Source organism: Dermacentor variabilis, chromosome 5, assembly GCF_050947875.1.
Source record: "Dermacentor variabilis isolate Ectoservices chromosome 5, ASM5094787v1, whole genome shotgun sequence".
NCBI lineage: Eukaryota > Metazoa > Arthropoda > Arachnida > Ixodida > Ixodidae > Dermacentor > Dermacentor variabilis.
The window spans coordinates 191,639,052-191,653,627 of record NC_134572.1 but is presented as its reverse complement, the minus strand read 5'-3'; the positions used below and the strand labels follow the sequence as shown (position 1 = coordinate 191,653,627).

Genomic DNA, 14,576 nt, shown 5'->3' with positions numbered 1-14,576 from the left:
GCAGAAGTTCTAAATTTATTGAAAAAGAAGAAAAAACGAAAGAAACTGCACTCATAGGCGTACTACAAAGCGAGAAGTAACAGCAATGACTCTATATCTTGCTTGCTTGCTTGCTATATATATGTATATGCATTTGATTGCTGCTGTTAGTTTTCACCCTGTATTATGCAGAATCTCGGGGATACGAATCTCTTGGGATGGCACAGTAATTCATATCACCCAAAAATGTTGCAGAGGATGCTGCAATAAAATGGTTTACTTTGTCAAGATTGCTGATTTCTAAAAATTTTGTTTTTCACCTTTCTAAAACCTTTCTATGTCTCATGGCAAAATATTTGGAAGAATATGCAGCAGAATTTGAGAAAACTGCATATTTTATTGTGTTGTCATTGAAATCTGTATGAAAATCTGTCTTGAGGTGTTATTGCATAGCTGATTGTGCGTGTGGGGCTTTCCGTTGACGCAGTGCTGCCATTTTGGTATCGCTGCAAACGCAAGAGTTGAGACATTCAGATATCTACAGTTCTGCATTTCTCCATGCAGAAATGAAAGCGACTAAAGCAAGTGCAAAAAGGAAAACTGGCATCTCAATTTGTTACTGTAGTCACCTGGTGTGCAAGGAGCATTCCCATTGACTGATGAGAAATTAAATTACTGGTGCATTTGCTCCGCACACAATTTGGTAGCAGCAAGCTGCGCCCCTCGCGTGTTCTGAGGCTGACAATTCAAAATCTACCTGGTTATCTCGAGTTTATTTTGTTGCTGCATCCTCGCTGCTGCTGGATGATTTGCACAAGATAAGTGAATCTGTTTACTTTTCTTTGTGGCAGCTTGATTGTTCATATAATTCGCCACAGCATGAAAAGTTGTTTAGAAGATGCAAATTAGCATGTTGTAAGCTAATTGACTTGGTATAGAAGTTTAGAAAAATTCCTATCATCATGAAATTCATATCAGGAGTGATCGTGTCACTGAGATTATACTATATTATTTTGGTTCTGATTTATTTTCAATACTCTTTTTTTTCTGGGAGTGTTTTCTTCTATGTTGTTCTGCATCTTCTGCAATATTACATGATGTTTCCATAGCAACATGTCCAGCCTTCTGTATTACTTCATATAGGTACAGTATTTACCTGAATCTAGCAAACACCTTTTTTGAGAGGAAATGGGTTTGAAAATTCTATGGTGTGTTACAATCACATAATAAACCAAAACTGCATTTGTGGTGTGTGCAACAGCCTACCATCAGACGCAGTGTCAATCACCATCGCACGATGGTGACAGAGCATGGTTTCATGAAGGTTCTTATGGGTAAATTTTTTTCATGACTATGATCTGGAGCGTTATTTCTGGTCAATCACTCTGGAGATGCTATTACTTTTGTGAGATTTCGCATGGCTCGACACCGAATATGTCGGCGTATGCTGCTGCAAGCTTTTATGGTGCTGTGCCACACTCGCGATCTGCGCACAGTGCGAGGAACGCTGTTGGCCACAAACTTCAACAAGTCCAATGCACATTTATGTAAAATCTCACGATAGTGATAGTAGTATCTCTAAATGTGATCACTCGAGAACACTGCTTTCGTGTGGCCAATGGCCAGTGAAGCACAAATGCCACCGACAGTGTGCCGCTTTCTTTATGAAAGCTAATTTAAAAAACAAATTCTCTTTCGTGAAGGCAAATTCTGCATGTGTCATTCTTTTCTGATCAAGAATGTCGTTGGTGTGCTATATTTTTTCTTTTATAAATTGGTGGCATGCTATATTAAGGTGCACCTTTATTCTCTTACTTTAAATTCACAAAAAATGGGTGTGGGCTAGAACCGGGCACATGTGGAACTAGTCTGAGTGTTGTGTGCTTGTTTGTTTCTATGCACATGTTCATGGTTGCATGTCATTATCCTGAAAAATGAATTTTTGGAAAGTTGAAAAAATATTTTGGGGAAGGCTTTGTGCTAACGCATTTGGTGTTACTGCGCACTGCTTTGTGAAATGAGACGTTCTTATGGCAGGCACAGCAGCTTTTCTGGGTCAAGGACAGCTACCCTTCATTGTTTGAGAGAATTCAGCACTACACCAAAAAAGGGCAGTTCATCCCAGTGGGTGGCACATGGGTCGAGATGGATGGAAACCTGCCAAGGTAAGAACTGCTCGTTGTTGCAGCATCGTGCTGAATAAAGCTAGTTGGTACTACGGCTGACCTTTGGCAATTGAGCATTGTCGAAAAATGCAAAAACAGTTTGAATGATCTGATCCTTGAACTACGAGTTCAAAGTTCTATCATGCAAAATTAACGGTTAACTTACAAGTGTTCTCACAAGTCTCTTAAGCTATGTTGGACAAGCTTTCTTGAGATGTTGCTGTGTGATAAAAATTGGCAGCTTACAAGTGACCCTGAAATGCCAGTATAAACCACAAATCGTAAGTTGTTCAACAAGTGCGTTGATATTTGAGGTAGCCATTGTAGTGCAAGCCTTAGAACAAGGAGATGTAGATGACATAGAGGTAATGAATGAAGCCGTAACTAGGCTGGCTTCAGAAGCAGCATTTGAAGTTGAGGCAGCGCACTAAGGGAACCAGTAAGCAAGCTCTCTCAACCAACGAAGGACTGTAATGGCCGATGTAATAGTCAGTGGTCTGTACGAGTGAATTCTTTCTCCCCCTTTACCCTTATAAATTAAATTCATTCTACTTTGTCACCAATTGTCTGGTATTCTTCTATCTTTTAGAGTTTTTTCCACTGCTTTCAGCAGAGCTCCCTTACTTTTTGGTCCCAGTTCATTAATCAGCCTAATGGGAGCCTCGTTACTAGCTCTGTGGCTCTGCACTTAGGAATTTTCTCTTCCGCTTTCTTCCAGTTGAGATTTGTCAGCAGCAGCTCCTTTTCCATATGGTTCTCTTTCATTCTCTTTTTTTCATCAAAAGCAACTTTGTCATTGCCTTGGAAAGATTCGGCTGTTATTTTTCGGATTAAATTTAACGCCACTTGCCCATCCAGTTTGTTTCCATCTTCCTCTAGGATATGTTGTATTGTTGTTGACTTCTTCCCTCATAATATTATGTGGTTCTAAAATATTCTAGGTGTGGCCTTCCTTTTCTCGCATATTTTTGACAATCAACATTCACTTTCACCTTTTATGTTTGCTTGCACCTGTAAGCAACGAACACGGCACCGTCACTACCAAGCCCTGTTTTTCTCAGAAGCCGAGGTGCCTGAAACACATTGAGGAGGCAATCCCGCAAGCGGCGGGCTGCATGCCTGCAGCCTCGCCGCCACCCCCGGTTCGACCCCCATTCGCTGACCGCAGGCTCCTCCCTCCACCTCAAGCCCCGCATCTTATGACCCTGGCGGTGTGCAGTAGCCTGTGTCGTTGACAGAGTAAAGTTGCGTTTCAAAGAGAAAGGTTGTGTGTCTGTTTGCTCCCCCAAGTTCGCGAGGCGCCCTTTTTTGCATGGGAGCCGCTTGGGGCGAGTGTACACCTGTGTCCTACTTTGCGTCGCGTGTTTCTGGTCCACAGGGGCACATTTGCGGGCCGCTGTCAACCAGGGCTAGTTTTCTAACCAAGTGTGCAGTTAGCTAGCTGAGTTCGCGGTAGGGAACTTTTTTTTACACACCCATATTTGAACCATAGACTTTTTCTCCCGGTATATTTCCCATTTACTGGCCACTTCATCTGGTGACAACTGCGCCTTATTTGCCTGCCTGTGCTGTCGGGATGCTTTCTGTCATTCGGTGATCGCTTCTCGTACCTCTCTGTACCACCAGCTTTTTGATTTATTTTTTCCTTTGCAACGAACATGTTGTTTCTCTTTCCATAATTCTGTCGTTATTACTCTTAGAAGCTCACTATATTCCCAGATACACCGCCTGTCACACTGCCCCCTTCTAGGCACCATATCTGGAGCTCCTTGCTCAGTTTCTTTTGCCCATTGGCTTACAAAGTTGATGGAATGACTACAATTAATATATTTGCAAGTTCCTACCTTAATGTTTATACAGTTTCCTAAATGTGTAACTCTAGTTTTATTTTAAACATTGTGCCTTAGCGTCCAATTTTTCGGACTCCCTAGGGGCCTCGAAAACGTCAGGAAAATCGGGCAGATCGAAAAAAACAAATGCATGCCTTGTACTGCCCCTAAGCGCTCAAATTGCTACAGGCACGTTTGAAATAGCCCTGAGGACTTACCAGTACATTTATTAGGTTTATCGGTTACTGTGACAGGAGACGGCGGGAGCACGTGTGTATGGTTAAGGAATACATGCTGTATCCGTGGCAATTGCCTCTTCCTACTCTTGATATGCTTCACACCTCAGTACTGCGCTCGTGCTTTGCCGTGTAACACTGCTGTATTGAGGCGAAGCTGACTCCCGGGAACTGGCATTATGCAACGCATAGGGCTTTCCGAGCTTCGAAGCCATTGGCGAGGATTATAAAGGCACAATTGGCGCCATTGTTAACAGCGGTGAATTGTTTTAAATATACAGACAAGCACTCAGAACATGAATCGTGATAACTCCGCCGATGGAAAGATTGCCTATTATGGTGGCTAAAACAAGCCATAGGTTCTCATTGAACGTACATTTATATTTTTAATTCTTCACTGAAGGTCGCGAAAAATGACCTTTGGTGCCCGAAGTATCAAAAACATGATGCATAAGAGGCCTATCATGTGACCTACTAGTGTACGTGGTTCCTGGTTACTGTTGAAATGCAGTACACTTTTCTCTGTTATAAGTTGTTTCTTACTTACAATGTGCAGGCAGGCCTTTGTTTGTAGTGAGGAGAAAAGTGGCACTTACTGTGCCTTCGATGAGTTGGATTGGCTCATCGATCCACAGAACAATGACAATGGGGGCCAGCCAGCCATGACATAGGCGTGTACTGGTGGACAAAAGCGGGACAAATATAAGAAAGGTGTGTGCAGCAGCGCAAACTTATTGTACCAGCTTTTTATTTTCAAAAGTGGTTGAAAAGGTCAAAATGTAGGTGGTTGACCACAGTTACACTCACTCCTATAAAAGCAGAATGATGGGCGGCTTTCACAATTCGCGAGCTGGGCTATATCGACATCGCTCTCACTTCACAGCATTGCTGGAGGAGGGACTTCTACTTTTTAGACACTGCTCAGATTGAAAAATTCTGCTTACAATATATCCGCGCGCTTTTGGAAGTGACCACTGCAGGTGTAAACATTACCGAGGGTGAGCTTTGCATGGTACCATAAAAAACTAGGTCCTTAAAAATAGTTTGTCAGTCGTTTAATGAAAAACACTGCTCCAAACTGCAAGAAACTTGGTAACGAATGGCGATGTAGCTAGGCCTAGCACTGCCGCAGTGGTGGCTACGGCTGCCAGTGGATCTGTGTGCAAGAGCACCTGTACCAGGCAATGAGGTAATCAAAATGGCGGCGGTGGTGGCATCGATCAATACCGTTTTGGACCTGCGGTCATGGTAAAAAGTCTGGAAAATCGAACGGTGACGGGTTTTTGTGTTCCAAATTTCAGACGTTCTTATGCATTGACTTTATGGGGTACCATTGCAGCACTGCGAAGGCGTCTGAATTATCGGGCGTCCGGAAAATGGGTCGTTGACTACATTAGACAGCAAACAAACTCGCAACCAGAAGTTTGCCAACACTTCGAAAAGCACGAATATTACAGCTGCTCTCGAAGTGAATATCGACTAGCGTATTCGAAACTACTATTTAAAAACCCAAATATTTGTACAACACTAATTTCTGAATACACCAGTGACATTATTCACATCAGCAGAAAATCCAACACCGTTGCTGACGCGCTTTCTTGTGCCACCACCATGCAGCAGACCAGGGCCGACTGGTCATTGACTTCACAGCCATGGCTGCCGCCCAGAGTAGTCACACCGAGTTCCACCTGATTCGTACAAGCAGCACCTTTCTGGTGTTTGAAGATATCTTGCTGCTTGACTGTGACGTGCCCCTTGTTTGTGATGCGTCGACCGGATGTCCTCGTTCTTATGTGCCTCGCCCATACTGCCAGACCGTCCTTGATGCCCTCCATTCTTTGGCCCATCCTGATGTCACTCACATTATGTGTGGCCTAGTATCAGTGTAGACGTTTGTCGCTGGTCACGCGCATGCCTCAACTGCCAGCAGTCTAAAGTGTATTGCCACACTGCGACTCCACTTCACACATTCCCTTCCCCAGACATCCGCTTCATCCATCTGCACGTCGATATTGTCGGCCCCCTTCCTCTCTGCGCGAATCATCACTACATGTTAACCTGCATTGATAGGTTCACCAGATGGCCCGAAGCGATGCCCCTCCTGGACATGACGACGGAGTCAAAAGCTCGAGCACTCATCACATTCTGGATTAGCCGTTACAGTCGGTCCACGGTCCACATTCCACCACCATTCCACCATGGCGACTGACCGTGGTCATCAGCTCAACATTGTTCGCCAGTTTGTCATGGCTCCTCGGCATCAATCACATCAAGACTACCTTTCATCAAGCGATATCCAGTGGGATCATTTAACGTTTTCACCTCCAACTGAAGGCTTCACTCATGGCTTCTACTTTTTCTTCATCATGGATCAAGCGACTTCTTTTCATTATGCTTGCCGTCCACACTGCGTTTTGCAGTGACCCTTCCTCCAGTGCCGCCATACTTACGTTTGGCACCACTCTTCGAGTCCCTGGCAAATTCTCCGCCGACTCGCCCACCATACCTACTGATGTTTCCGACTGCCTACCATCTATGCAGTGCTATGTGTACTGTCATCCCCTACTCCCCCCCCTCCCTGCAATTACGTTCTTGCCATCGTGTATACGTCACTTGTGACCTTCAGAACTGCATGCATGTCTTTGTGCGCAACGATGCTGTGCGTCCTCCCTTATGGCCCCTGGATGATGGTTCATTCAAGGTACTCAAGCGTGCACCTGAATATTTTCTATTGCTCATCAACGGCCTGGAAGATACGGTCTCCATTACAGTCTGAAGCCTGCCTATTCTGACTCTTGACGCTCTAGCCATTTCTGCTGTCACATGCCCTCCCGACAGAGACAGTCCTACTCGCCGCATGCATTTCGCACCACTACCATCCACTCTTTGCCATTCATCTCATTCTCACGGCTTCCTAGGTAGAAGGGGCGCCCTATAGTGTGCTACTACGTGCCACTGTGATCTGACCAAAAAAGATGACAATGACATGCCCAGTACGCTGATGGTGTGCGAGCAGAAAATTGGCGGTTGTAAGATTGAACGCCAGCAGTGCTTTGTCCAGCTCCCGCCTGATTGAGCGGGCCCTGTTATAATAATTTGTGGTCACCAGGCAGTGACATGTGTGTGGTTTTGCTTGCCTAAAATTTCATGTGTAATTTGCAGGGATATTTATACTACCAGATATACTTTGGCATCTTGCCAGAAGTACAACAGGGGTTTTCTCTTATTGTGTATTTATTAATAAATGTTTTTTTTTCTCTCCATCTCTAATGACTGCTATTTGGTAAAAAGCTCGAGAACTAAAAATATTTAGGGTTTCATGCTCATGCACATGCCTGTATGCTCACTTATTAAAGCTAATTAATTCTAGCTTTGTGGGGCCAGGAAAACTGTCAGAATTATTCAAATGCACGACTACAGTCAATCCTGGATATATCGAATTCAAAGGGAATGGCTAAATAGCTTAATATATAGTATATAGATAAATGTAAATGTGCCTATCTGAAAAAGTAAACATGTGTGGTGAATGTACACCGTAATGAAGAAGAACAATGGAGCGCCATCTACTCCTTTGTGTTGCCCATTCCTCACACATGTATGTTTCTCAGTATCACTGTGCTTGAAACTGTGCTATCTCTCTCTCTTCATCCCAGTGCCCCCTTCCCCCAGTGTAGGGTAACAAACTGGATGTGTGTTTGGTTAACCTCCCTGCCTTTCTTGTCTTCTATTTCTCTCTCTCTTCTCAGTATCACAAACTAGCCCAACACCACATTGTTTTGCCTATTTGAAGCTTATCTGCTAAAAACTTCACGTGTCTCGGGCCGTTTCCAAAAATTGCAATAAACAGAAATTTGCCGAGTTGTTTCTTCAAGACCGTGTTGAACGCACCGAAGTTTACTTATTCTTTGCACACAGATCCTGCAAATCACTTGCACTGCGAAATGTTTTTCAATCGAAGCTTGTATTGCCTCAGAAGTGGTGTTGTCGTGGTCACGCAAGAAAACCCTGTTGCTCCCAGAGCAGAGCAGCAGCGGGAAAGGGTTGTTTAATGAGTTGACAGGTGTGCTGGTGCAGGAGCATGAGTCATTAGCAAGGATTCCAGCTACATAAGCTCACGCCAGGCACGCAACCACTCAGAGCTGTTATGCTTATGCCGGGGAGGAAAAGGGAAGGAAAGAGTCTTACGCGACCTGTGCCGGCTTCATTTCCGTTCAGTTCAGTCTCGGAAAATGGATAAGACGGCCACGCATTGTGCGTTCTTCCAAGGAATGGGCAGCCTTTGATGAGTGGCGGCGAGAACTCGCCCATGAAACAGCTCACCATCGCCATGCTGATCCGGTCGTTAGAGCCGCCTGAGCACAGGCAATCCGACAGCAACAAGAATAAGATCCCGAGCTGAGGGAGTGGTATGCCGAAGCAATTCGGTGCTGTTATTTGTGTGTTACTTAACCATGATGAAGGTCGGCTGCATAGAGGACAAGCTTCGCTTACCCCCATTTTTCGGGGGAGGTTTGGTCATTTCTATAACCCCACATCGAAGGCAGAATTTTGCTGTGCATTCAAAATATCTTTATTGTTATAGCAACTATTGGGGGCGAGGACTTACGGAGTCGCCATTTGTCGGAAGCGCCTCCCTTGTGTAGTGAGGGATCACGTGGCGTGCTCCTCATAGGTTTCGCTTACGGCGCTCGATAAAAACACCACGTGGCAGCTCTCCTAGACATTTATCTAAGTACTCTCAAAATGAGGGAAGTTTCTGACTGTCGATATAATAATCTTGGGCAAAGTGAAAGCACAGAATTGTTTACAGACGCTATCTCTTTACTGAATACGTACAGTGAACACCACTGTGCGTGATTGCCGTGATGGAGTCTCCCGAATGGGCTTCTTGTGTAAAAGGTAGGCAAATGCTGAGAGTAAACTATGTGAAATATGTTCTATAGTGGGTTGTCTGTATAACCAAATGGAGCATAACAAAATGAAGCCTCAATGCAGCGATTGCATGGGTTCGCAGCACCCGACTGCGCGTCTGCATGCATGTCCGTGCACAATGTTTTGCTTTCGCTGTGAGCGCGTTTTCGCACCGTGCCGTGAGCTTTAGGCCACAGAATATGAGCATTTGGCAGTACACAAGCAACCATTGTTGCATGGACGCTATCAGAACTGTTCAAAAATAATTTCGTTATAGAGACTTCGAAGCCTAGCTACGGTGAATGTGATATGCCATCACTACGATTTAACCTTCTTTGTCTTCTAAATTCTTGGACATTTCAATATTATTTGTCAAGTTGCATCGCACTGTATGTTTATCGGTCTTCTCAGTGTACGATTTCCCTCTGCTTCTTTTTCGTAATCCACTGCATTAATTCATAACACAAACATGACCATATGCCATGCCTTGTTTTAATGTGTGTCTTACCGCTCCCTTTCCGTTCTAGTGAACTTGCCAGTATCTAGCATCAACAAGTTCATAGACCAAACTGTCATGACATTAGCCAGGCAGCGGGCGCGGGCGAGCTTCTCAGTGCGCGTTTTCTGCTACTCACCGAACATCGCAGTCCCGGCACCATAGCAGAAATCTTCCTCGTGTCTGTTCTTGCTGCATACCCTAGTTGTAGCCGATGGCTGTCTGCCAGTTCTGAGTTTCGTGAGCCAAGCTTCATGCAGCTCCTTGGCCTGCGGCTACGTGTGAAGAAGGCTGACAACGGGCTCCGTTGCGTACGTCCGGCACTGTGGCACCGAGCAGTAGCCTACCATGCTGCAGGCCTGCGAAGGCAGCCACTACCTATTATAGTACTTTCAAATGTTGTCAAGCAGATGCCGAAGGCGGTAAAGCCTCACCACTTAATCATAATCGCAGCACTGCTGGGTCTTTAAACTTTCGTTTTCGGCTCGCTTCGGCGCTTCCGGAGCAGCCAACGTGACTGCTGTGTCCACGTGATCCCTCATGCCACATCACACCGACGGTGGCACCAGCTTTTTTAGTGGTGGAGCTCGCCCCCAATACAAAAGTCAAAGGGCATTCGTGTTGTTGCCGTTGGCGCCGCTGCCGCCGTGCTGTCGCCACATTGACGTATATGCGTGGCCTGTGCGCGGAGGGTTAGAAGGTTTTTCAATGGCATAGAATGGCGTTTGGCGACAAAAGTGACAAGCCAAGTCATCGCACCATCATCCACTCTGCTCAGTCGACTCTGTCAGACCAGGCCAACACTCTGGCTTTCACAGCTGCAGCTTGTGTGTGTACACACATTATCGCTCCCCGCTGAGTGCATGCTGTGTGCACATACCATGCAGGGGTGCATGCACTATCAGCGCAGCTGAACAGTAAATCAAGGAAGCATCTACGAATCCTCTCTTTAGCCGCTTACAGAAACCACTGAATTTTTCATGTATGATTGCAATGCTAACCCTAAACATCTGGATGACTGCAGTGCACATCATGCTTGTCGAAATGCTTGCTGTGCATTTTTATCCATGATAAAGCGGAAAGAAATGCAGCATGGAAAGAAACCAGCCTGTACGGATGTGAGTCGTGCTACCAACAGGGAATTTGTACTGCGAATTGCATGTGAATGTGCCCCGCATGTCTGTTACAATGTGCCATTTGCAACTGATTATTATGTGTCGGCAATGAGTTGATTCAGTCAGGTGCTGTTAGATTCAAAAGTTGCTTTTAGTATGCGGAACATCTGAGTCCATTAGTGTCATGTTTAACCCCGCAAGCTCAAATGAATCGCATTCAGCACAGGCCTGCGAATCACACCGCGGCAAATCTTGCACGCCGGTGTGGGAATGTGGTTGATGGTGGTTTTGCGCAGTCTAAGCTGTAATATAGAGGTAGCGGTAAGAGGGAAAATAGAGGAATTCCAGATCAAGCTAAAGAACAGGTATTCAGCTTTAACTCAGGAAGAGGACCTTAGTGTTGAAGCAATGAACGACAATCTTGTGGGCATCATTAAGGAGTGTGCAATGGAAGTCGGTGGTAACTCCGTTAGGCAGGATACCAGCAAACTATCGCAGGAGACGAAAGATCTGATCAAGAAACGCCAATGTATGAAAGCATCTAACCCTACAGCTAGAATAGAACTGGCAGAACTTTCGAAGTTAATCAACAAGCGTAAGACAGCTGACATAAGGAAGTATAATATGGATAGAATTGAACATGCTCTCAGGAGCGGAGGGAGCCTAAAAACAGTGAAGAAGAAACTAGGAATTGGCAAGAATCAGATGTATGCGTTAAGAGACAAAGCCGGCAATATCATTACTAATATGGATGAGATAGTTCAAGTGGCTGAGGAGTTCTATAGAGATTTATACAGTACCAGTGGCATCCACGACGATAATGGAAGAGAAAATAGTCTAGAGGAATTCGAAATCCCGAAGGTAACGCCGGAAGAAGTAAAGAAAGCCTTAGGAGATATGCAAAGGGGGAAGGCAGCTGGGGAGGATCAGGTAACAGCAGATTTGTTGAAGGATGGTGGTCAGATTGTTCTAGAGAAACTGGCCACCCTGTATACGCAATGCCTCATGACCTCGAGCGTACCGGAATCTTGGAAGAACGCTAACATAATCCTAATCCATAAGAAAGGGGACGCCAAAGACTTGAAAAATTATAGACCGATCAGCTTACTGTCCGTTGCCTACAAAGTATTTACTAAGGTAATTGCAAATAGAATCAGGAACACCTTAGACTTCTGTCAACCAAAGGACCAGGCAGGATTCCGTAAAGGCTACTCAACAATAGACCATATTCACACTATCAATCAAGTGATAGAGAAATGTGCAGAATATAACCAACCCTTATATATAGCTTTCATTGATTACGAGAAAGCGTTTGATTCAGTCGAAACCTCAGCAGTCATGGAGGCATTACGGAATCAGGGTGTAGATGAGCCATATGTAAAAATACTGGAAGATATCTATAGCGGCTGCACAGCCACCGTAAAGCAAGCAACAAAATCTCAATAAAGAAAGGCGTCAGGCAGGGAGATACGATATCTCCAATGCTATTCACAGCGTGTTTACAGGAGGTATTCAGAGACCTGGATTGGGAAGAATTGGGGATAAAAGTTAATGGAGAATACCTTAGTAACTTGCGATTCGCTGATGATATTGCCTTGCTTAGTAACTCAGGGGACCAATTGCAATGCATGCTCACTGACCTGGAGAGGCAAAGCAGAAGAGTGGGTCTAAAAATTAATATGCAGAAAACTAAAGTAATGCTTAACAGTCTCGGGAGAGAACAGCAATTTACCATAGGCAGCGAGGCACTGGAAGTCGTAAGGGAATACATCTACTTAGGGCAGATAGTGACGGCGGATCCGGATCATGAGACGGAAATAATCAGAAGAATAAGAATGGGCTGGAGTGCGTTTGGCAGGCATTCCCAAATCATGAACAGCAGGTTGCCGTTATCCCTCAAGAGAAAAGTATATAATAGCTGTGTCTTACCAGTACTCACCTACGGGGCAGAAACCTGGAGGCTTACGAAAAGGGTTCTACTCAAATTGAGGACAACACAACGAGCTATGGAAAGAAGAATGATAGGTGTAACGTTAAGGGATAAGAAAAGAGCAGATTGGGTGAGGGAACAAACGCGAGTTAATGACATCTTAGTTGAAATCAAGAAAAAGAAATGGGCATGGGCAGGACATGTAATGAGGAGGGAAGATAACCGATGGTCATTAAGGGTTACGGACTGGATCCCAAGGGAAGGGAAGCGTAGCAGGGGGCGGCAGAAAGTTAGGTGGGCGGATGAGATTAAGAAGTTTGCAGGGACGACATGGCCACAATTAGTACATGACCGGGGTTGTTGGAGAAGTATGGGAGAGGCCTTTGCCCTGCAGTGGGCGTAACCAGGCTGATGATGATGATGATGATGATGATGATGATGATGATGATGATGAAGCTGTAATATAAAAATGTGGGGGTCAGGGTCAGATTCGTTTTGGCCACTCACAGAACCCAAAAAGTTGACTTGCCATCCCATTCTTGTGAAAGTGGATGTCCAGGGAAGCTGTCACAAAACCACTACACCTCTTGATAGGGTTATGAAATGTTTTATTACCTTACAGTAATGATAGTGATAATTGCTTTGTGGTCGCTGTGGTAGACCGTGATGGGTTCCGTGGCAATTTTACTACATCCTTGGCGGAGACCAAATCCAAACACGATCTGTACTGCATGGTTGGTTTTATTAAGGTTGTTGTAGCATCCGAGTCCAAAGTTGTCCCTGACAAGCAATACAAACCAGTTCTTCTTGTTGGTTTTTGCATTGTCAACATTAAAGTCGCTGATGATAACCACTGCTGTGCCTCGCTCTTATTTCATCCATGCAAAGTGCTTTCGCATGAAGTTCTTGAGGGCTTAAACTCTCCCTTCAGTGGAGGGAGGGGCCCTCATAGGATGGTGACCAGTATGGCGTGTGTACACTCACACACGCTCATGTCACTCTACTGTTTTCTCATTGGCACTTTGCATCATCTAAGTATAGTATTAGAGGAGTTGATAAATTAATTAAGACTAATTCTCTAGTTAGGCGGAATGAAAAAAATAATTGAGCTGTCTCCAAGCGATGGCAAACAAGATTGCCTTGGTTCTGTCCAGTTATGTAGCATTTGCATATTTTTAAACTCTGGCTAAGGTAATCTGGGACACCCTGTATACATACATGTATCAACACAACTAATCACGACTAAATCATTGTTAAAAAAATTTGAAAATTTATGTTGCCCCAAAAAAAGCACTATATGGTAATAAAATAACTTCCAGCGCTTGTTGAATGGGTGCTTCTGTGCTACAGTTGACCTGCCGAGAGGGGGTTGAGCACCTTCTTAAAGAGTGGCAGGGGGGCCCCCCTTGACTTTAAGCACGGAAGTTCTCAATGTCTGTTTTGGATGTTCCAAAGTTGATGTAGACTGTGAAGATTAGCACATCATCACTGGTTTTTAGACCGCATACATCAGCACATTCGATGGCATTCGTCCCTGGCTCTAGCATTTGGAACTGGAGCTTGTAGGGTTGGAGAGTCAAATGTTCCCTTGCATACATGGCTACACCACTAGCTCTTTCGTCAAGCCGCTTTTGCATGTGTGGTCCCATTGTATCCCGTGACCTTGATGGGTTCGTATGAACATTTTGCTTCACTTTGCCAAGTGCTTGAAGCCTGCTTCACAACTCCGCCACTGGTTGACCTGATATTGCACTACCTCTGGGCGCACATGTTTGCCTACGGATGTGGACATGAAAAATGCCAACCAACGAGGGGCTAACAGCTTCGCTGTAAAATTAATACTATTTGCAGAAATCCTTGGTCTTCAAGAAGGCAAACACAGTGGCACAAACATCTCTGGTTCGACATCTCATGC

At 44.8% G+C, this 14,576-nt stretch overlaps 1 protein-coding gene across 2 annotated transcripts in view; it reads left to right on the top strand.

The window, feature by feature from the left end:
• The window catches only part of LOC142583412 (alpha-mannosidase 2C1-like), a 255,564-nt gene that overhangs the window by 72,272 nt on the left and 168,716 nt on the right, over positions 1 to 14,576 (top strand). For both annotated transcript variants that reach the window (XM_075693863.1, XM_075693862.1), the window contains exon 6: positions 2,017 to 2,144. In XM_075693863.1, the coding sequence (XP_075549978.1) occupies positions 2,017 to 2,144 (128 nt within the window). The remainder of the gene's footprint in view (positions 1 to 2,016; positions 2,145 to 14,576) is intronic.